Source organism: Perna viridis, chromosome 6, assembly GCF_037379345.1.
Source record: "Perna viridis isolate PV_CMFRI_1.1 ecotype Kerala chromosome 6, ASM3737934v1, whole genome shotgun sequence".
Taxonomy (NCBI): domain Eukaryota; kingdom Metazoa; phylum Mollusca; class Bivalvia; order Mytilida; family Mytilidae; genus Perna; species Perna viridis.
In genome coordinates, this window is record NC_142450.1 from 32,736,998 (window position 1) to 32,761,749 (window position 24,752).

General features: G+C 32.1%; 2 protein-coding genes across 4 annotated transcripts; both read right to left on the reverse strand.

Annotated features, from left to right (window-relative positions):
• Nucleotides 1-17,655, reverse strand: LOC148614611 (transient receptor potential cation channel subfamily M member-like 2). Of its 3 annotated transcripts, none has more exons than XM_088588818.1 (10): nucleotides 17,526-17,655; nucleotides 14,579-14,801; nucleotides 13,057-13,395; nucleotides 11,237-11,377; nucleotides 8,828-9,058; nucleotides 7,523-7,697; nucleotides 7,039-7,195; nucleotides 6,390-6,568; nucleotides 5,967-6,090; nucleotides 1-542 (listed from the first exon to the last, which is right to left on the reverse strand). In XM_088588818.1, the coding sequence occupies exons 2-10, from the start codon at nucleotides 14,612-14,614 to the stop codon at nucleotides 470-472; spliced, it is 1,455 nt and encodes a 484-aa protein (XP_088444944.1). In that variant the 5' UTR covers nucleotides 14,615-14,801; nucleotides 17,526-17,655; the 3' UTR covers nucleotides 1-469. The 3 variants fall into 3 exon arrangements, with proteins under 3 accessions (XP_088444944.1, XP_088444943.1, XP_088444942.1); XM_088588817.1 differs by having other exon boundaries at nucleotides 14,579-15,606; XM_088588816.1 differs by having other exon boundaries at nucleotides 15,487-17,649.
• Nucleotides 16,341-24,682, reverse strand: LOC148614612 (uncharacterized). The gene is made up of 5 exons (XM_088590460.1): nucleotides 24,250-24,682; nucleotides 23,000-23,084; nucleotides 21,154-21,266; nucleotides 19,183-19,239; nucleotides 16,341-16,364 (listed from the first exon to the last, which is right to left on the reverse strand). Exons 1-5 carry the CDS (start codon nucleotides 24,415-24,417, stop codon nucleotides 16,341-16,343), a joined length of 447 nt encoding a protein of 148 aa, XP_088446586.1. The 5' UTR covers nucleotides 24,418-24,682.
• Between the last annotated feature and the right edge of the window lie 70 nt (nucleotides 24,683-24,752).

Sequence of the window (24,752 nt, forward strand, 5' to 3'; positions counted from 1 at the left end):
TATGTCTTGGATAAACTTATGTTGACCATCTATTCAAATGAAGTAATACCTTTAGCATGTGCTGTTTATGTGTCGTGTTCGACCATGAAAGTCAATCAGAAAGAAGATATAGATCAAATGATCTAAAGAAATCAATTATAGTGTGTTGTAGATCTTATTCAGTATACCGACACAATCAAAATGAAAAGGTCGGACAATCTCCTATACAATGTAAGTATCTATTAATGTCACAATAACAAGCTACGAAACAAAGCTTTCTGTTGTATAAATCTAGCAACACATTAACGAATATACGAACACAAATCTGCTTCTTACAAATAGGTCACATCAATAATTCAAATAAAAAGTACAGCGTCATTTATCTTATTCCAAAACTATTTGTTTCGGCCGCATTCTTGTCACGGTTTTCCATCTCAAACTTTAGGTTTTGTAAGGCCTTCTTAGTGTCTTCAACATCTTTCTGAAGTGTTTAAAATCCCCGAGTCATTTCATCACGAAGACCACCCAGACGATCTTCCTGCAGCATCGGTTCATCTGAGGATCTAAATAACATTTCTATTTTGAATATTATATTTACTTGTGTTTATAATCATACTTAAGAAACGTTATTTTAAACTTTGGCGAATGCCTCGGTCACACATTTCCGGATCACGTCACCGGATTTGCATCGCATATGACTATGCTTGATTCGTAATAATCTGTGTTGGTTTGTAGTAATTCGTATAATAGCCTATTAATCCGTGAATATTCGTAAGCCCGAACTCGGCAAGGCGTTACTTACGATTAACTACGTACTTGTGCAGTTACACCACATATTTGCTAAAGATACAATATGGCGTGCTTTGGATTTGTCACGAACAACATGATCTCGTTCCGTTGCTTAACAGATAAGTCAGGATCAGCCAGGTTTTTCAAAGATGTATACGGTAAACCAAGTAACATCACGATAACATAGAATATCAAGACTAAGACAACAAATAAGACTTAGTATAAAGACTCTATACTTAAAGGGCTAAATGTAGTCAGTGTATTGTCGCAGAGATATTTTTTTATATTGTTAAAATATGAGTTTAACATTAATTGGCTGGAACAAGATATTAATATGGTTCAAAATGCCAGGGCAATGGTTGGACATTTTGAATACTGACAAAGAGGTGACCAGATGCTGAGAAAATGGTAGAATAGGGACTGGTATTCGCCCTGAGATACTTGGCTAAGGGGATAGCTACCAAACATTGATGTATGGCTATCGGGTTGTGCACAATACCATCTGTTATTTTGTTCGGGATGTATTCGAGACAATTGTTTAGGCCAATGCTGAGGATACTATTCTGACTCAGGCTGAAACACTGGCAAGCAAAATCTGAACAGTTCAATGGCAGTCCCCTCTTACGTTGGATACTCTAGACGGCAGACGAGTAGCCTCAAAGACGAAAGATCTATATAATACAACTATAAATGTTCTCACTCATTGTTGCTCATGGCCCCTATCGACCTCAATTACATATTCCGATGGTTAAGAATTGATGCCCTAACGCTCAAATTTGGTACTTGGGTGACTGGATGAAGGTCATTGAAAGGTAGTCAACTGGAAATCCAACAGCGACCAATGAGATATTTTATCATGACAGATGATACATTTGGTATGGAAACCGGACATATAAAGGCCTTTTCCAGATGGGAATGACTAGATGGTTTCAAACTAACGCTTATCCATAGCCAGAAGAGTTGTTGAGTTCCATATTAGACCGTTCTTATCCTACTTACCCTTACTTATAACATAGAAAACCACTGTCTACCCGGAGTGTATACGCCTTTAAAAGAGTAGTTTCATATCAAACCGTGTCGTACTGTAACATTCTATATCTTTCCGTATCCCTTTTGTTAATATGGCCCCTTTCTTTATTCACCCTACTTTGAATATACACGAAAACCCGTAAACACTTCCTTGTTCATCCGTATCGGATCCGCGTAGGTATAGGCTAAAAACCACTAATTCCACTTTCCATAGGCTTCTATGCTAATTTCACAATATTCAATGGCTTCTCTGGGCTTTACCTTGACTTTAACCTGCAGAGGACTATATATCAGCATGATTCTACATATGTCAGCTCACAATCCTCAGAATGGCATGTGGGGTTAGCAGACTTGCAGTGCAGTACTGGTCACCGGAAGTGAAGGGTCTATAAATAGCATGGGAAATCCCAGTGTTTTCACAAGATAGGGGTATATTTAAAAATCATTATGGAGATTAGGCTTCACATCACAAGAAGCAAAATGCACCTATAAAATGTACAGAAATGTTTTTCCTTTCAGAAACTGTTTAAAATTTTTAAATAAGATGAGAACTTTTTTCACAGCACTATGAGGAACAGGGGTAATTTCTGCGTAGGACTATTTTTGCATACGTTCTAAATGCTCATTGGTTGAATTGGTGGTCTGTAACCTAAAGAGTCACTTTTTGTCTTAGAAAAAATAAATAACTATACAGGTATCTTCCTACACACATACTGAATGCATTTGCAAAGTTTCAGTGAAATGTGACAAGCACTTTTTTAAATATTTGATTTTTAAATATAGGGTAACCAAGTTGTGTGAGCAAAAAAGTGACAATATTCTACCATACTTAAATGCATTAAATATTTGCAAAGAACTTTTTCTGACTTTTCAAATAAAAAATATCAATCACAATTTGTTTTTTAACAATATCAATGAAGAAATAGTTTTAAAAGTAATCATTTTCTGATAAATTGGTCTATTTTTAAAAATTTATTTCTGACATGCCTTTCCCTTTTTCTTGATCACATGTCAAAAATCCTAAATCTTTACATTTTCACAAAAGGTGATATATTTGGCTTTAAATTTGTAAATACAGTGTTTTCACATTAAAACATGACCAGTAAAGGGCACCTAAAGCAAAAAAAGTACTCAATAATGGATTTTCCATGTTACCATAGGGGAATGCTGATATGGCCTTAACCGCAGTAATGAAAGTGAGTTTTTCCTCATTTCTAACCTAATTTTTGCTCAAATCTACACAAAACTTGATTTCAAGTGCTTATTACCACCATATTTAGGTAAGTATAGCCCTCAAAGTTTAATATTTGATATTTTTACTAAATTTTCCACACTTTTTACAAGATAGAACATAAAAATCAGCCAAAAAGACCAATTTTCCATAATTTGGACCTATAACTTAAAAAAATGCATATTTTGAAGGATTTTTATAGTGTATTCCTCTCATGGCAAAGTTAACAAGATCTTCAAGTAGTTTAAAGCTATTTCAAGAAACTTTTCATTTTGCCATGGCTTGATCTTCAGGCTAAAAACCACTAATTCCACTTTCCATAGGCTTCTATGCTAATTTCACAATATTCAATGGCTTCTCTGGACTTTACATTAACTTTAACCTGCAGAGGACTATATATCAGCATGATTCTACATATGTCAGCTCACAATCCTCAGAATGGCATGTGGGGTTAGCAGACTTGCAGTGCAGTACTGGTCACCGGAAGTGAAGGGTCTATAAATAGCATGGGAAATCCCAGTGTTTTCACAAGATAGGGGTATATTGAAAAATCATTATGGAGATTAGGCTTCACATTACAAGAAGCAAAATGCACCTATAAAATGTACAGAAATGTTTTTCCTTTCAGAAACTGTTTAAATTTTTTAAATAAAATGAGAACTTTTTTCGCAGCACTATGAGGAACAGGGGTAATTTCTGCGTAGGACTATTTTTGCATACGTTCTAAATGCTCATTGGTTGAATTGGTGGTCTGTAACCTAAAGAGTCACTTTTTGTCTTAGAAAAAATAAATAACTATACAGGTATCTTCCTACACACATACTGAATGCATTTGCAAAGTTTCAGTGAAATGTGACAAGCACTTTTTTAAATATTTGATTTTTAAATATAGGGTAACCAAGTTGTGCGAGCAAAAAAGTGACAATATTCTACCATACTTAAATGCATTAAATATTTGCAAAGAACTTTTTCTGACTTTTCAAATAAAAAATATCAATCACAATTTGTTTTTTAACAATATCAATGAAGAAATAGTTTTAAAAGTAATCATTTTCTGAGAAATTGGTCTATTTTTAAAAATTTATTTCTGACATGCCTTTCCCTTTTTCTTGATCACATGTCAAAATCCTAAATCTTTACATTTTCACAAAAGGTGATATATTTGGCTTTAAATTTGTAAATACAGTGTTTTCACATTAAAACATGACCAGTAAAGGGCATCTAAAGCAAAAAAGTACTCAATAATGGATTTTCCATGTTACCATAGGGGAATGCTGATATGGCCTTAACCGCAGTAATGAAAGTGAGTTTTTCCTCATTTCTAACCTAATTTTTGCTCAAATCTACACAAAACTTGATTTCAAGTGCTTATTACCACCATATTTAGGTAAGTATAGCCCTCAAAGTTTAATATTTGATATTTTTACTAAATTTTCCACACTTTTTACAAGATAGGACATAAAAATCAGCCAAAAAGACCAATTTTCCATAATTTGGACCTATAACTTAAAAAAATGCATATTTTGAAGGATTTTTATAGTGTATTCCTCTCATGGCAAAGTTAACAAGATCTTCAAGTAGTTTAAAGCTATTTCAAGAAACTTTTCATTTTGCCATGGCTTGATCTTCAGGCTAAAAACCACTAATTCCACTTTCCATAGGCTTCTATGCTAATTTCACAATATTCAATGGTTTCTCTGGACTTTACATTAACTTTAACCTGCAGAGGACTATATATCAGCATGATTCTACAAATGTCAGCTCACAATCCTCAGAATGGCATGTGGGGTTAGCAGACTTGCAGTGCAGTACTGGTCACCGGAAGTGAAGGGTCTATAAATAGCATGGGAAATCCCAGTGTTTTCACAAGATAGGGGTATATTTAAAAATCATTATGGAGATTAGGCTTCACATCACAAGAAGCAAAATGCACCTATAAAATGTACAGAAATGTTTTTCCTTTCAGAAACTGTTTAAATTTTTTAAATAAGATGAGAACTTTTTTCGCAGCACTATGAGGAACAGGGGTAATTTCTGCGTAGGACTATTTTTGCGTACGTTCTAAATGCTCATTGGTTGAATTGGTGGTCTGTAACCTACACAAAAATGGATTTTTTTGGGGTCATCCGTGAAATTTTATCCGTAATGGATATAATCAGGACATGAAAACTTTGTCTTTGCATCTTCGAACGACTTGTTCCTTACTGTTTTTAATTGTTAAAAAATATGACTAAGGGGTAGCATTCACAAATCAAGAGCTACTACGACACTAATATTATTTGTTATAGGTATAGTTGTATAAAGATCGTTCCTAAGACACATATAAAAAATAGCAAAAAAAGTATTGATAAAAATAACATACAGAACAAAAAAATCTTCAAAATTAGATAAAAAAATACATATATAGATAAATAAATGAATTTAACAAATTTCAAGAAAATTAAAAGAGAAAATGATAAAGACAATAAAATAATTAGATAAAATGAAATAAAATAATATAAGAAAAAAATGGTAAAAATCGTGACAAAAGCAATGTTTTTATAATTTATCTATTGAAGAACATATGGAGCACGATTTTTTGTTGTACTGCCAAAAATTTGTAGCATTTGTCTAAATTGTCGGTGTTCTGATAAATAGTAATAAGCAATCAATTTTAAATGATTTATTTAGTGCGGGAGCTGTTCCATTTCCAGTTCCGTTGAAAAATAGTTAATATATGACAAAAATGCTATTTCCATTAACATTGTATTTGTTTATTTTATTTTGGCGTGTTAACTCATCATCGATTCCATAATATGGATATTGAAAATGAGTAACTATAAAAATACAAATAATATCTTTGGTTTTTATATCAATTTACCCCAATACAAACTGATGTAAGATATTTTTTTATTTTCATTTTTGCATATTTTGTGATATAGATCATAGATATACATACCCATCATCGTCTACTAACATGCCATTTCTCCTGGTATTCCAACTTCGAGCTTTTGATGGGTTATCGAAATACAACTCTACAGCATGTTTTTCAAAAACATTGTAATCAGACGTAGCATTCAAAGCTAAAACGAAGTATTTATTAAGTAGTAGAATCAAGGAAATTGAGTGATAAGGAAACTTATAAAGAAAATAATGAGCAACAGTCAATTCTAAAGATTACAATGAAAGCAAAAGGGACAAAGAGACAGTATTAACGTAGACAAAACCAAATAAAATACATTATAGAAACCTGAACTCCCACCATTTTACAATTTGGGTAAACAATTGAGATATTATAGCTTTCCAATATTCGTTTGAAACAGTATTTGTCATGTTAAAACTATCAGAAAGATTACTTTAATTTTTAGTGAATGTTACTTACCAAATAAATCTTCATATGAACTGGAAGAACATTTTTTATATACAAAACGAAATAACCGCCACAAATTAATGGCTACTGGAACTGGAACTTTAGGCTTTTCATAGTATTTCCTGATCAATGTATATCTATTATACTTCCAAATTATTTCAGAGTTCTCTTGTACCCTTTGAATAGTAAATCTAATAAAAAAAACAAATCAAGACACGTGTATAAGTCACAGGTATATTAATGGTGATATATATATAGTAAGGCATGCATTATCTAAAGAATACTTCATGTGACGTTTCATATACCTAATCGCGTAAATGCTACACCTAATTAGGTATATTAAATGTCACAACGCAAATTATTGTGATTATAAAGTATTACGTTCAAAATATGCTACAGCTTGTTTAAAATCTGAGGTTGTTTACGGGTCCATGGAAAATGCCTGTACCAAGCAAGGGCCATTCACGTGGTTTCTAACATTCCGGTTTTTACCTTAATATTGCCATTTGTTTTAATGGCTTTCCTTTTTAACCATTCCTTTTGAATATGACCAATAGTCGATTCATTTCTTCATGTTAAAATTATTATTATCAACACCTTTTCAAAATTTGATAAAGTATATAAAAAAAACATTAGATAAGGAAAAAAATGATATACTCACGAAAACATAGCAATCAAGGTGTTCAATAACAATACATTTATGAAGATCAGATAAATAGCCAGCATAACCGTATTGAAAGAACTAGACGTGGGGCATCTAGTTAAGGGTCCATTCTGATACGCTTCAATGTCATTTGTACAATCATTTGGTTCTGATCCTATTTTAATAAAGAAGGCTTTTTTTGTTTCATGTATAAATAGAGGATAAAAAATAAGAACATAATTTTTTCATATAATTTTTTTTAAAAATCAGTTCGAACGAACTCCCACTGTCATCTCTTTTAGATTTTTTAAAGCATTTTAATTTAGCCAAAATCGGAAGCAATAAACATTGACATGCAATAAACACCTTTATCAGACTAATGCATATTTTGTATCAGTTTCATGGCGTTTTCGAAATTAGATGAACCATGTCCTACTCTAGCGCTGAATTTTATTTAAATTACATAAAAACGATAAAATATTGAAACTAACATTTGACTTACCTCTTATATTGTCTATAAATAGTTCACCATACAGTTGCCAATATGGCATGTAAATTATCTCCTTAAACAGCTGCCAGGAAAGTAGTGTGTTTGGAAACAAAATAACTTGGTAAACGATACCGAAAGTAAACATAAATATCGCAAAGAGGATAAAAAAGAACAAGACATCAAATATCTGAAAGAGTAAAACACATTTCATCAGAATGTCGATTTCAGGTTTTTTTTTTAAATGATGTCAAGTAAATGTTAAAGCTGCATCAGCTGTCATTTTCATAATTTTTGTTTTTGTTGAAATATACCTTAACTTTGAATTTTTTTCTACTAAATTGTACTGGTCCAGTTTAATTTGAATTGATAGTCACAAATAAAATGCATTAATTACATGAAATAGCTGTCGATACATTTATTATCTTGCAAAACGAAAAAAAAGCGACCTAGATAAATTCGTATGCATGCGACTTCTGGTGACCTTAATTCGCGCATGTGCTGCAAGGGTTGATTCTTTATTGCAAAGCAAAAGTGGTTAATCAACGGCGATGAAGACCGACGGATTCAAGCCGTAAATGAAAAAAGTTCGAATATAACGCAAAGATTCTTTTGTAATTTACGTATTGTGATATAATGTGGCACAAATATGGTCAGTTATTGTCATTATTTATTTGAAAACTAACCAAGAAATAGATGAAATGAAATGTTTGTACAAGACACGTGCTTACCTATGTATACGATATTGTATTTTTTTAACCAAGATGAAAAAGAAGTAATCTCCGAAAGTACTGGCGAAAAATAATTTGATCAGAGCTACCGATCTTCTATCGTCTGAATATACTGCAATACTGCTGCTTGGACGTTAAACCCCAAACAAACAAACAAACAAAACCGATCTTCTTTGATTCAAGAAACGTTGTTTTTATAATATTCTGTAGGTATTATCAGTATTTATTTCTTTAATTGCATTATAACAAACTTGTTTCATTGAATCAGCAAAATTATGTAGAATCAAAACTGAATTTGGCAGATAATGCAGTTTTAAATAAAGATATCACGATGTAAGTCTTTGAATATATACAAATATAACTAACCGTTGAATGTTTGTTATATTTGAATTTTCCACATGCATAACTAATCAGATTTAACCTTTAAATTTGCTTATATTACTTTATTTTTTTTTTCAAATTGTAATATTTTGATATGCTTTTCGATTTTATATAAGCCGAATGAATACGAAATATGTAAATGATACATAATCAAACTGAAAAAAATCTTTTGAAAAAAGTTAAATTGTCATTATTAATGAATAAGTACCAATTTCTCAAGCATGATAACTTTCGGTCCTATGCGTCTGCTTATGTAGAAGAACTGCAAAAATCTCACGATAAAAAGAGCGAGACAGACAGAGTATGCATTTCGAGCATGCAAGAAATTGTCATCCTCCAAAGTAAGCCTCAAAACAACTGCAACCGCAAAACATACAGTTGCAGCCGAATCGAATAAAATCCAGAGGTGGTTTTTCCCCGATGTTTTATATTCAAATAGCTGAAAGAAAAACATATCAATAACTTTAATTTAAGAATGATCTTTCTTTATTATTTATAAAGAAATCTCCAATGAATTGAAGTATATTTTAAGGAATTATAATGCTTTGTTTAGTTGTAATTAATTCACATTTATTGAACTATTTGTGTCAACAATTTTTAACTTTTAATTGAGAAGATACTCTTTATATATTCTTTTATGTTAAACTCGTTATGGAATTAAAGAGAACATGGAATTTATTTTGTATTGAAAGTGAATGACTTAGCATATATTTTAAAGTTTCTTAACAAAAAAGCATCATAAACGTATCAAATCATTATTTCTCTTTATTAACTGATAATGGCATAAATTTTATTGCAATTGTTTGTTACCTTGTTCGAATTTGTGAATTTCGGATATTTATTTACAATTTCCCAGTCATCTACTATAATTAAATCATAAAATGCAGCTAAACTGAATGAGAATGTTAATTGTGTTTGACAAGTGTTACGGAGCTGATTAATGTTGTTAGATAATTACCGAATTATACTCACTTGCAACGTATATTCAATATACACAATGTAGTTAAACAAAAATGATAGATTTTATATAGTACAAAATGCAGGGAAGAAAAAGAAGACATACACAAAAATACTAAAGAACTGGCAATATCAACTTTCACAAAAATATGGGAGTGACACATGTGCCCTAGAAGGGTAAGCATGTCCTGCTTCGCCAGCGTAATTCTATATAACGGAAACTAAAATGGAGCTGGTGGTTTCTGTTTTTACCGTAAAAGCACTAGTAAAGTCTAAGTATCATACAAATAGATATAAAATTATAAGCCAAGAGTTGCGCACAATTTGTTCCCATATGTATATTCCAATTTTCTTCAGCATCAGACTCTGGGTATTTCTTGTCAATCACAAAATAGTTCTTTTCTTTACCTAACACTCAATAAACATATCTTCTTTTTCCTTTTTAATGGAAATATTGGTGAATATGTTAAAAACTGAATTTACTTGTCATGTGAAAGAGTTATGTATAAAGTAGAAAAATCCAAAGTTACTATACTACTACAAAAGTTAAGGCTACCATAAAAGACGTATAACAGTATGTTTCTCTGACTTTCTGAAAATCTTTTTCTGAATCACACCTTTTGTAGAGTATAGTTTATCACATTAACCCTTGAGTTCATTTGTCACTGCTACGAGTAAATATACACGTTTGAAAGGGGTTATGTTGAGCACAGCAGAGCCATTAATATACTACTGATTATAAGGATCTTTGTAAAGTTTTGGTATAATAATAAAAGGAAGATTAATAGGATAATTAATTAAAGAGTGAATAAACAAAATATTACCACGAATGCCGAAGAACGCCTAGATTTAACGAGTGTGTTGAACTTATTGCGCGAAAGAGTTGAAATCTTGAAGCTTTCTTGGCGCAAGTGAACATATTCTGGTCATTCACGATAACCAATTAATTATCGTTCTTATTAGATAGATTTTATTCATGATTTATCCATATTTTCAATGTTAATTTTAAAATCTGTGATTTGCGGATTGATATCAAAGATATGACGTTTAGCGGGAAAAAGTGAAATTACCGAATTTATTTCACAAAGTAAATTACCGAAATTTATTACACTGGGAACATTCGACAAAACACTGCTATCTCTATGTTAAGTATATTTACATAGCATTAGGCCAGGCGAGTTAGTAAAACAAACAAACAAACATACAAAAAGCAAAAACTAAAAAAAATATATATAATAAAATTTGATTTTAAAATAATAAAATTCCATCCTTTGCGCAGCAACATACCGGTTTCCACTACACATGGTGTTCATATTGCTCAGTAGTTAAGGTATTCCAGAGGTTTTACATGTATATAGCCACTTTACTGACTTCTTAGTGATGTTTGACGAGTCCTTTGATAACTATGACGAGTTTATCAGTTCCGCAATTTACTTTTACAATTCACACAAATATATATTTTTTTCTCTCTCGAATTAATGCGTTTTTTCTTACGGTATGAAAAGATGAAACGCATGAACTCGACATTCTTGAAAATTGAAACAAAGAAGAGAAGGGTCAATATCAAGCAAGACATATCATAAAAGAAGTTATGTTGGTTACTTTCAAATCATCAAACGAGGCATAATAGTTTTCAAAAATCAATTTAAGGAAAATTTACCTGACACAGTTCTTCGATTACAAGAGATACAACTAATATCCAAGTTACACATTCCATCCATGACGGTGCTTTTTCTGTCACTGGATGCAAATCACTCAGCAGAAAGCACGAGAATATGGTGATGAATAATATGTAAAATATCTTAAAAAAAAAACAAAAGCAAAACAAAATAAAACAAAAAACAAAAATATTAGAATTTCGAGAAATATGAAATATATGCAATTTTAGTTTGCATTTGTATTAAATTATCTATATACATATTTGCAGTAACACGGGTAGTAGTTAAAGAGCAGTACACAACATATCAATATACTTTAGTTGTATACTCTTGGAAATTTCTTTTCCTTTAAACAATACCGATATCTTATTGATGTAGTACTTGACAGGCCACAAAATAAAGAACTAAAGAAGTTGGTTTGAATTTCTTGTGATTTTTTTTTTACAATTGCAATATACTACTTGACAGAAAAAAAAGAGGCTATTTATAGCCATAGTCATATGTTCATGATGTTATCAAGTGTCAAGAGCATCTGCTCTTTTATTGTTTTTAATTTCTGTCCTCCAGGTAATAGAATGAAACATTTCTTAAACGAAATAAGTTAATAAATATTATTTTGACCTATTGCTCTAAATGCCAAATGGTTTACGTGCGACGAAGCACATTGCGTCGTAAATGAATAAGTTCGTAAGTCATTAGTATTACACAGCACTTTTATTGACAATATGAATAACTATTATGCTTAGCTAATTTACAGAAGAATAATTTAATTCCAGACGTAACACGGTTTCTGATTATCACCTCATAGGCCACAGTTTGTGATGACTGTGACGTCATCAAAGTTTTTAAAAATGATTTACTCGTTGAGTTGACGTTTGGTATTTATATTAAATTATAAGGAATGACTGTTATATTTTTTGGTCTTCTTTTTTAAATAACATCAATGCCCGTAGTGCACACTTAAAAATAACATGTTGCGAAGGTTATTTAGTGTGCACCATATGTTTGAGTTTATTTCTTCATTTTTACTAAAAAATGTCTGAATTTCTTTTATTGTAATTATTCATTGAACTATTATATCATTAGGTTATGTCATGAATATTGGCCCGATCGCACGAGCAATATGACTGTATATTGCTTTTGAAAGAGTTTATTTAGAATATATGTATAAAATGTTTATTCATGTAGATGTTTTCTTTTAACAGAAACATGATCAATACGTTTTTATGTTAATTCAGTCCCGTAAGTTATCGGATGAGTTTCTATACTTTTTCGGTCAGTTACAATCACAATACCGCTGGTACATTTTATAGAACATTGAAATTCATGTCAAATGTTCAGTTAATCAATACGGATCATTGCCGAATAAGTCGTTTCAAGTTCGATACCAGCCACGTATACACCATGTTAAAAGTTATTTTTTGTGCGGTTCACGATTGTTTTACTGATCTGTAGAACGCTACGTTGCTTTTGTTAACTATACATTTGAATTCGATTCGTTCTATTTCTATGGAAACGACTTATTCTGCTCTGCTAAAAAGATAGGCGATGTCCTGTTCCGACATTTATTTCATTTACTCAACGACAAGCGCTCGATATTAATACCGGCAAATGGAATGTCTCTGTAAATTTCCCGAAATATATACATGTATGAAAAACGGTCAAAATACGGGGTAAATTATCGCGATTATTGCACTTTTAATTCTATTAAATTAAATAAAGGAATATCAATTGGGCTATATAAGTTTTTGTTGTTTAAAAGTTTATGCTTTTCCTATATCTTATTGGTAACCATTCTTGTTTAAATGAATAATTTATTTACCACATAGACGAAGAACGTTGAAATTGGTGTCTTATAAAAATGAACTACTCGAATCACTTGGTCCTCCAGGAAACAGTGTTTAGTGGTGTTTGAATTATTAACTTGAATGTCTTTGTCTACAGTGTTTGAGTTATTAACTTCAATGTCTTTGTCTACAGTGTTTGAGTTAATAATTTGATGACACCGATCCTCTTTTTCTTCAATGTCTTTGTCTGCAATGTTTGAGTTATTAATTTGATGACACCGATCCTCTTTTCCTTTAATGTCTTTGTCTATTCTTAGCATGTTAATAAATCCAATATCCATTATCAAAACTGGCAACATTACTCCTATGAAAATCTAAATAGTAAAGAACAAGGAAGGTGATTAGAATTTTTTTATAGGTTGTTTACGGTAACGATTATTTACAATATTTACAAAGATTTGAAATTTGCAAAACAGATGTGGGTATTAACGAACAATGGCAAGGATAAACAAGGGAACTAATGGTGCGGATGGATACACCATAACGTTCCAAGAGTTCATGATGACGACCTTCTGTAGTAATGACTTCAATCTTGTAGCAACATAACCCTGTTCCAGAAGCCTATTTGTTAAAATTCTAGCGTGATATACAAAAAGTCTGCGTAGTTTCGGCAAGCTCTGGCATAACGTATGAGTTGTGATATGAACGCTCCATACGCAGGTGCTGAAGAGATGGTGCCACAGATGAGAGGAAAGTTGACAATTCTGAATGAAAAGTCATTACGTTAACATCGATTTCTAAGTGTAGGTTAAGATATGAGGCTTACCTTACACTGTCTGTAGTTTCCTTTATCGCAAGTTCTTTGGTGTAGATGCAAGTGTTGAAATAATTCGTTATTAACCGAAACAGTTTTTAATTTGTGAAAAGCTAATTTGAAATCCAACAAAAATATTAAATCATTGATATTATGAATTTTGTGATGAAAAATACATATTTTTTGTTAAGTAGATAGGCCCCAATTGTGTACCTCTATCTGCGGATTGTTTTGCAACGTTCTTGCAAGGCAGATTTAATTTGTAACATCATCCAGCAGAAGAACAATATGCACAGTCCTTAAATTTAAGCTTTTACTATGTTGATTACTAAAGACACATTACTGGAACACAAGATCATGCCTCTTCTCATAACATTTATCTCACAATTAACAAAATATATAAAAGGAAGAAAGCGTTCAACAAACCTAGACGACTCGATGTGAAGTGCAATTTCTGTGATTTCCTTTTATTAACGATCTAAGGAAGGCTAAACCTTATCAGGTCTAATTGGCTATCACAAAGGCTACATGACCATATGCAGAGAGACGAAGAAAGTTTAGCTAACGTGACTATCACCTATTGACTAGTACGGAGTGTCAATGTACTGTACGACAGACGACCTACATCGGTCATTAATGTGTTGTGTGACTAGTTCTATGTCCGTTTTCGCTTTAGATTTCATTTAGCCCACGGATTTTAATATATTCTTTCACTCATATGAAATAATATATAAGAACAATACCTTCCAGTAGGAAGTATTGCCTTCCATCTCCCCCATCCATATCTTCTAAAGTAACACTTGGCATGGTGTAGCAGCAACAAATCTCATTAGTTTACCGTTGTGTGCTAACTCAAGAGGCGTTGAATCGTATCTTTTGACTAAAGTCACCAGCAAATTCTGGGCAGAAGTATTTTCCAGTTCAAAAAGTTCAGTTATAACGGAAGACGCTAACTCTTCAAAATAACTTAAAAAATGAACAAAATATGTCTAATAAATAACCATGTGTTTGCGTCAAATATGGATGAACATATTTAAAAATGACTAGACTAAATGTTTCCAGAATATATAGTAATTTGTTCGTTATAAATGATTCACCATTAATCGTTCAATAACTTTTTTATAACTTTATTTCTAATAGATAATGATAACAATGTGTCAGATGTAATTCAGGAAATTAATAACATAAGAGGTACGAATACTGATAGTTGACCGTTTGCATCCATTAGTGTTGGATTCAACGCTGGTTTTCTTTATTGTCTCGAACGTCAAATAACGTTTGAATAATTTCCAAATGTTTTGGTTTCAACATTGTACATTTATTGAATTAGGAACTAAATAATATTGCTCTTTTGGGATAATTTGATAAACTAATCAGTGTCAGATTTCGTTTCTTATTTTAGTATTTATTGGCTTTCAATACATTGCAAATATATGTTTATTCATAGATCATAAACTTCTTAATAATTATTGAAATGTTCATGTGATGGGTATATCTGCATTTAGTATATAGTTGAAATTTTGCTGCAAAATCACGTTGACTAAATGTATGCAGAGTAACCTTCCTAGTATGTGAATGATGTATCATAGGCGTCGTCACCTCTATCGCAAAATAAAAATAAACTATTTTGTAGTTTTTTGGTTCAACTTACCAAGCATTTTCGCTACAAGATTTGTGTATCTCTAATAAATGTTGTTTAAAAGCTAGATGTGACAACTCTTTTAATATGATGCTGGCAAACAGAGCTGTACCTCTTGCGATACGGCATCGGCTTTAAAACAAATTATGACTCCAACACCAGTATCAAAAAACAAAACAGCAGAGCTAATGGTCACCCAAAATATCTTCAAAATTTCAAAGTACGTGTCAAATCTTTTCCAAATATAAGAATTGATAATTAGGCAATCTAGCACATTTGGGCATCATTCAAATTCTTTAATATGGACATTCATATGTTTCAGACGATACGTATTTATAGCATTACCCTTAATTTATATTTTGAATTGATATTATTTATAATATATTGATTAATTTCTTAAGTGACAGATATAGATGAAAAAAAAAAGAAAAAAATCAATATCAACTACATCCTATAGATTGATGCTGATAATGTTGACAGTAAAATCCTTATATGCTAGAAATGGTAAATGAGAAAATGCTAAAATAAGTCTGTTTTTCCCGAATAATTTGATATTAATGATATTTACGTTGTTCATATATTCTAGGGAATCAGGATGACAACGGTAATCAAAAGTATATACAGGGAAACCTGTTTAAACCGTACCTGTTTTGGACTTTAGAATGTGTTCGGTTATGACAGTGTTCAGTTTATACAGGTTTAAAATGCATTGATATTGTTTTGAATTTATGAGTACATTGTTAGAAAAAAAATCAAATTTATATTCTTTAACTGTAATACAATGCTCACAAAAAATACTCCCGCTCAAATAGACTAAGATGTAATACGCTTGTTGGATTATCTTTTTTTTCATCATCCAATAGTATTTATACTCCCTCATGCACATCTAACTACAATACAATACCAAACATCCTATTAACTTTTACCAAATTCCCCTGAGTAACACTTACAAGACCTTAACATGTAAAACCCTTAACTTGAATTATCTGCCTTTGGAGTCCTCAGACAATAACTATGTTACTCCATGCACATCTACATATGATACCCAACCTTGGTGTATAGTTTCATTACAATCCCTTGAGCGGTTTAGGAGAAGCTGCGATTACAAGAAATGGTAACGATTGGACGAAGACAGACGGACAGATGGGGTAATTCCTATATACCCTCCTGTATGTTGGGGATATAAATATCTTTAGTATGATGACAGTGTATGAATGTGATGCAATGTTTATACATGCCAAGCTGCACTTACATAAATACATATCTTTCTATAGTAGTTTTAAGACATTTGGTTATGAAAGTATCTTGTCAACGGATTATTCATGGTTTGGTTTTACTGTAATCCAAAAATAACGAATCGACATAGGAAAAAATAACATAACGGAGAAAATGAATTATAAAAAATTACACCAAGATACAATGGAAATGAGCAACACCGACATCACAAAAATCTGTAGCCTGGACCATGTGCACTGGGTGTGTAAGCGTCCGCTTCTTTTCCGGTAACGCTCGCCGAGTTGATAATGTTAATAATGAAATGTCACATCCGGGGTATACGAAAAAGAAAGGGAATCTATGATACAGTTAATAAATCGGTTTCCATGCGGTAGATGGATTCATCATAACGACCCACGAGTTCATAATGACGACTCATTTTGTAGTGATGACTTAAATCTTGTAGCAAGGGAGCCCTATTCTAGAAGCCTAATTTAAAGAAGTATATTACGATACAATAAAAAATGCAATGTTACGGAAATCTCTGGCATAACGTATGGGTTGTGATATACACCATACGCAGATAAATAATGAAAAAATGAACATCTGTTGCAAATTTTAAACGCAAAGGCCATAATTAATTTAGTATAGATTTCAATAATCGATTAATGGCTAGATAATGTGCGTACTATTTGACCACAGGAATAAATATTTTGTTCAAAGTACGCATCTGTTTTGCTAGCGGGTATTTTGAGAAAAAAATGTGTATTTGGTCAGGAATATTTGCTAACTCATAAACTCGTGTAACATTATGTGAAGTCGATTAGTTTACTTACAGATATTATTGTCACATTTCTTCACATTAAAGTTGCCAGTTCTTTGCGGTTTGCAAAAATACAACATACAAACAGTTGAAATATAATCCTTTCCTTTTTTATATCTTCTAATAACCTTTGATCACTACCTTGAATATAAATAGATGTGTATATATACAACGTCTTAGAATGTGACGACTCTATTCGCTACACTGCTTCATCGGATCGAATTTCCAACGATGTTAGAACTGTCAAATTTGCGAAGAAAATTTTTGGTCGTTCCCTACGTGGGTCTCGAACTCACTATATAGCCTAGCTGGCCGAGTGGTCTAGTGCGCTGGACTTAGTGCAGGCAGTGTTGCCATAAATGTCACAGCGGTACGAGTTCAAGCCCCGTGGAGGGAACTTTATATTTGATCCGATGGAGCAGTGTAGCAAATAGATTCGTCACATTTTGAGACGTTTGTATAATATTGATCTGTTGTGACATGCATCATTAATTTGATCCTCTATCCTACATAATAACACCTAGATCAACTGTCCCGTACTACCATACATCGTGTACTAAGTTACAGTCCTAGATTAATCCTACGAGGAGGAATGACCCGACCAGCTAAAGCTATATTTTCATTTAGCCTAGCTGGCCGAGTGGTCTAGGGCACTGGACTTTGTGCAGGCGGTGTTGCCATAGATATCACAGCGGTACCAGTTCGAGTCCCCCGAAGGGAATGACCAAAAATGTGCGATCATAAAGTTCTGAAATATGTTTTTGTAAGAAATATGTGTTACCTATGAAACAAAAAACCACGCTGTTCGACATTTCTTTTTATATGGGAAGCTGGCGAGGCCGTTGGTCCAGGCAACCTTTTTAATTTAAAACATGTTTCACCTGTGCCTCAGAAAACGTCGTTTACGCCGTATAATGATTGATATGGGCAAGACCTATCGGAGGTTTGGTGATCGTTTTTTTAGAACACAAACAAAGAGTCGGTGAGAACGATAACAAAAAAAAAATAAAATAAATAAAGCAACAACAAACAAAATCAGTCAAAGGACAACGACCGAACAAAACATTATCATAGAATAACCAAAATAACACGTACACGAAAACATAACTAAATGAGCAATCCAGACTCAACTTAAATCCGGGAGCATGGACCAGGTAAATTAGCAGGGTAAACATCGTCTATTTTTATGAAACACCTTCTGATTTAATCATTGTATATGTCTTTTCTTGGATAGAAATGATGAAATAAAAACAGGGTAAACAGGTTAATTAAAAGCATTTGACAGATTACAAATCTTGCAATAACCCAGTTAGCTAATGAAGATAGTTTAAACGAAAGACAGAACAACAGACAGAAAATAGTAGTTCATTTCATCAAATTTGTATTGAAACAAGTTTGTGTGTTGAACTTGGATTGGATGGTCTGAGAAAACATGAATTATCATTAATGGTTAGCTTGAATTAGTTTAACAGAAAACGTAAATAAGCGGCAGAGGATCAATATAGTAATTCTGACAAAAAGGTAAATATTTGTGTGTGGATACACATAATTTTCATTTAAAGCCTGTCTTCGAATATTCATCATTTTACTACAATTTAAGTCGTTAGAAATGATTGCAGTAATGCTAAAACTACGTTCTTTTTAAAATGTCTTTTATAGACATTACTTACCTTTCTTTCAGGTAGTTTTATGTTTCCAGCATTATACTTTGTTTTCGATTTAAGACACTGAAAATGAATTGATGTATAAAGATTATTAAAGAAAAAACAAAATTGAATTTCTTAAAAGAGCTACTACATAAAAAGAGAGAAGCGACTAGTCCAGTCCGTAAATCTTAATTTCCGTTCGTAGATGAAGTAGTATCTGAATAATCCTTAATTCAATAGTACATCATTCAGCTTTAAACATACACAGGATAGATACTATGATGCAGAGGAAAAGATTTCTTAACAGGCATAAAAATATTTTGATGCCTTTAAATATAGTCTGAGGTTTTTTATCCTATTTAAATTGTTTAAGGTGCTAATAAGTTGCATCCAGGAGATCTCCTTACAAATTTTCAACTTGTTACATAACAGTGTTTCCGAAACAGATTTTACAGTACATATGCCCGAGGCTTTTAATCCATACTTGTACTTGTAAAAAGACGATTGCAAATCATCGTCCAAATATATCGTAGAAGATGTTTTCAAAATGTTGCAATTTTTGATCGACAACATAATTGTCAAGTATGGTGGATACATTTTTCAACAAATATTCGGTATTCCAATGGGAACAAATTGTGCTTCTCTACTTGCTGAATTATTCATTTGCTCTTATGAGACTGACTTTACAGCTGATCTGATCCACAAACATCGTTTAGATAGATCATTTAATCTCAGTTTTGGCTAAATAGATGATTTGATTATCGTTATATAAATAATCCTAGTATTCGGGAATTTACACATCGCATCTACCCCGAAGAAATTGAGATAAAGGATACTTAACACACATAAAAAATACTGACTAAACTATACAACAAATGCAATGATTTTTCGTTCCGTATTGTCAACATTCCTTTCATCTGTGGCAACATTCCTTCAGCATCTGCATATGTAGTTTTCATGTCAACGTATACGTTATGCCAGAGCTTGCTGTACCTACGCAGACTCTTGGTACCGCACTAGAGTCTTACAATAAGGCTTCTGAAACAGGGTAATGTTGATACAAGATTCAGAACATCACTACTGACGTTTTATGGTCGTCATCATAAACTCGTGGATCGTTACGGTGTATCCATCTGCACCATGAAAACGGCTTTGTTCCATGTGTCATAGTTTTCCTTTTCGTTTTCGTCTACCCTGGACGTGACTTTTTATGGGAAACTCGGTGGGTATTTCTAGAAAAGTAGAGGACGCTCACCCTACAGATGCACCTGGTCCATGTTCCCAATTTAGTGAAGTCCTAAAGTTGCTCATTTTTTTGTGTGTCTGTTTTCCATGTCTGGTCTTCGTCCCTAGATTACATTCTTTTGACTTCTGCTGGAGTCTGGTTCCCTTGATTACTTCTGTTCTTAGTAGAATCTAACAAATTAAAATGTCTGAGAATAAATGTTTAATGATGAATATTTATTTAATGATTTGTTAAAGGAAATATAATTTATAAGAATTACAGCTTGATTTTATTCAATTCATGTGTTTTTCAAATGCATAATCTGCAATAAAAAGATATAAACGTACATCTAGAGTAGACATGCGATTAACAATACAAATCTTCCATGACAAAGACTTTACCTTATAGTATAGATCGTTCATTCTTTTTTTTCCCTCTGTGTCCTTATTGTACATGTGATGAAATTTGTCGGACACCATGTCTACTAACACGTTTACAATTAGCAAAATTCCAAAAGAATCATACGCAATATGGATAAGACAACGGCAAGTAGGGAACGTTGTGTTATTTGTTTATTGACTCCGACATAAAATTAACTGTCTATTAGAAGTATCTTCTGATTTTAGTATATATTCAACTTGGAATATCTTACGTTTGATTATGGATTTGTCTTTAGCTTCAACCACGAAATGATGGGACAGCTTAATTAGATTAAAGTGATTATAAGTAAAATACACCTATGTTAAATGATATTTGATTACTTTACATACTGGTCCTTTTTCTTTGTCATCTATATCACATAAAGGGAAGATTTCTTCTTGGAAAATGTCAAATCTATTCCATTTTCGCACAAGTCTCATTTTAAATTTCAAGGAATTATCTTCTGAAATGAAATTTAATGCTTTATAGTAAAGTTAATCTCAACATTGAGTTTCAATAATGGCCAAATTCCTGTTTCAGTAAAAAATTTCTCTTACCATAAAACGATGTTTGTATAAATATCATAAGTATTCCAATTTTTAATTGTCACAAACACCTAAACAAAATTCAAAATACTAAACAGCTTTATTGGATTAAGTTGATTATAAGTAAAATACACTTATATTAAATGCTATTTGTTCTTTGCATACTGGTCCTTTTTATTCATCATTTATATTACATAAAGGCAAGATATCACAAACTGGCCTTGAACTGACATTTTCATCCCGGTGGGGTTGTTGTCTCTTTTACATATACACGAATTAAATTGATGCAAAATCCAGTTCATGATTTTAAAAGGTAGTATTAAACATTTCTACAATTTGTATAATGCAGTAATGTCGATTTATAGCCTCAGTGACTATTTATCTCTAGAAAGTCCGTTTTCACATGTCAGTAGAAATGGAAACAAATTTGTTGGAGGTATGTGTAGTGTGATAAAAAGAATTCAACCATATGCACTAATATTCATCAATCTATGCAGAAAAAAATGTAAAAGACTTTAGCAACAACCTTCAAACAGAACAAAATAAGTGATATGAAAAATTATGGAGTAGTAGAGGAAAAATTCCTTATACTGGTAAACAATACAAAGTCATCCTTTGACCTTAGAAGGAGCACTGAAAGTTAGAATTCACTCTAACAAAAAGTTAACCTGATGAAGGTATACTGGTAACCTATTTGGATTACATTAGTATGTGTAGGAAAATCCCAGTCAGCAACCAGTAATGCGGAGTAAGGATTTTCCTAGTTTTTTATACTTAATTATATAAAGTCCCTGTTTGAGCAAAACAATATGTTTATAGCCCATAACTTTAAGCTTTATAAAATAATGAAGAAACATATTCATATTTAATGTAAATTTTCAAAAAGGCATTATTAATTTTTTTTTAAAAATGACAATAATCAAATGTTTCCTCTTATTGGTTATATTTGCACCATATTACAGGTATTGCTGATAGGGTATTCAAAACCCATACAACCACCACATACATTTATACGTTTAAATTGTACCTATCATTTAAATCCGTGTGTCTTATCTTGGAATGCGATTTTAGTGAATAGTTTATCTACATCCAATTCCTGCTTATTAATTTTGATTATTTACCTTTTGAGTATGCAGTTTCTAGTATGGGTAACGGGGTATCATTTTCAAAGCTTTATAACGTTTTTTTCCCTTGTTCACGTCTGTTTTGAAATATATAAATATATATTTTTCACACAACCTAATATACAGCTGGATCTTTCGTTACTGTGTCATGATTTTTAAACTGAATCTAAGATGACGAATAATTAAATGCAAATTGGAAACATGCTACTGATTATAAGTACTCATTTCAATAGGAAAACATAAAACACCGTTTTTAATACATCCAAAGAAATCTTGTCTGAATTATTTGTAAAAGTGTCGTATGAAAATGTTCTTGTCATGAGTATTTTTGTTATCACAAAGTATACATACGTTTTGGTGAAGAATTGGTGTTCTATCGAGACATTAAGTATATAACCGATTAACCGACTTCATCGACGACAAAATACTTTTTTAACGACACTTGTACATTACGAATTCCACACTTCATAAGATTTGCAATGGTAAAATCGATTTTCTACCTAATTTATGAATCAAACTCCTCAAACCTTTAATAAGAGCATTAAATACGATGTTCTGTACAATTTCAGCCAAACTTGTATCCTCATCTTCTATAGAATATACAGTTAGTATCTGTAAGTATTAAACAATAGTGACAATGGATAAGTACATATAGTTTAATGGAGTATTCAAGGGAACAGAATTATATCGGGAATCAAAAGAACGCAGTCATGGGACAAAACCCTCATGGAAACTAGACATACATCATAGAACATACAATAACCAAAAGAATGCGTACAAAGCAACAATGGTAAATTAGCAACTTGGACTCCAATAAAAACTGGGATCATAGACCAGGCGTACCCCGCCGACTTGCTTTTAAAAGGTCAAGTCCAGAATAGAAGAAAGAGGAAAGGAAAACTTTGACATGTTGAACAATTCAGTTTTCCGGGTACAAATGGATACACCATAACGATCCACGAGTTCATGATGACGACCAAAAAACGTTTCTAGTAGTGACTTCAATCTTGTAGCAATAAATCCTGTTCTAGGAGATTCTAATTGTAGGAAGTCTTAAACAATACAAAAAGTCTGCGTAGTTACGGCATAACGTATGGATTGCGATATCAAAACTCCATACGCAGGTGCTAAAGGGATGTTACTACAGATGAAAGGACCCTTTAGCCTCGATCTCTAATTGTAGGTACAGATATGAGGCTTAATCACAAGTTCTTTGGGGTAGATGCAATGTATCAAAACCCGGAAAATAGAATTGTTTAACAACAATACGTCATCGATATAGTGGAAACTGAATATAAAGGATCTAGTTAGAAGATGTTTCTTCTTTTGGATCAGGTAAGCGCTAAAGTCAGCCTCATAAGAGTGACGGAATAGGTCAGCAAGTTGCGGAGCACAATTTGTTCCTATTGGAATGCCGACCATTAGTTGAAAAACGTGTCCAAAACACTTGCAAAATATGTTGTCGAAAAAAAAAAATTAACGACAAATTGAAATTAATGTATAACGCAGTGGAACAGAGAAGATATCAGTATATAATTCTGCAGAAATTTGTTAATAATTGGCTGTTAATAATTGACTGTTATAAACGCACAATCAGATCATTATTCCTGCATAAATAGCTTCGCTCAAAATTATTTAACTTTCTATCTTAAATGTAAAGCCAATATTTCAATGTATATCAAAATTGGAATCTGTATTTTGATATCAAATACCGAAAAAAGTAAAGAAATGAGAATAACTTGACAACATATGTTTTTTTTAATTAAAGTATGCTTACTGATTTATTTCTATGGTTAAAGCATTTCCAAAGTAATTCTTTCGTCGTTTTAGTTGCTTCATCTCCAAAGTAACTCTTTGTTTTACTCATTAGAACTTTCATTGAATTTTCAGGTATGTTGTAATCATTCCTAGGCATAAAGTGACCGCACAATATATTGGCCATCATTCGGGAAATCGTAAAATATCATGAAAGTTGTAGTAACAAGATACAAACATTACCGTAGATAGCTAAAGGCAAATGAAACTAAAACTCGACGTCATAACAAGGCTATAAACAATGTCAAAATGCATGTGAAATATAGAGCTTAAGTTCAACATAAATTGCAATCAACAGTTTATATTGACATGTTATTCATAAAACATCTTAAAACATACAAGTTATAATTCACCAGAGATGTATTTTCCATGCATGTATTTTTCTTCTACAACCATTTTTTTTCATTCAGAGAAAACAGATTATGACGGCATTGCATATTGTATTGTTTTGTCCAACTCACGCCA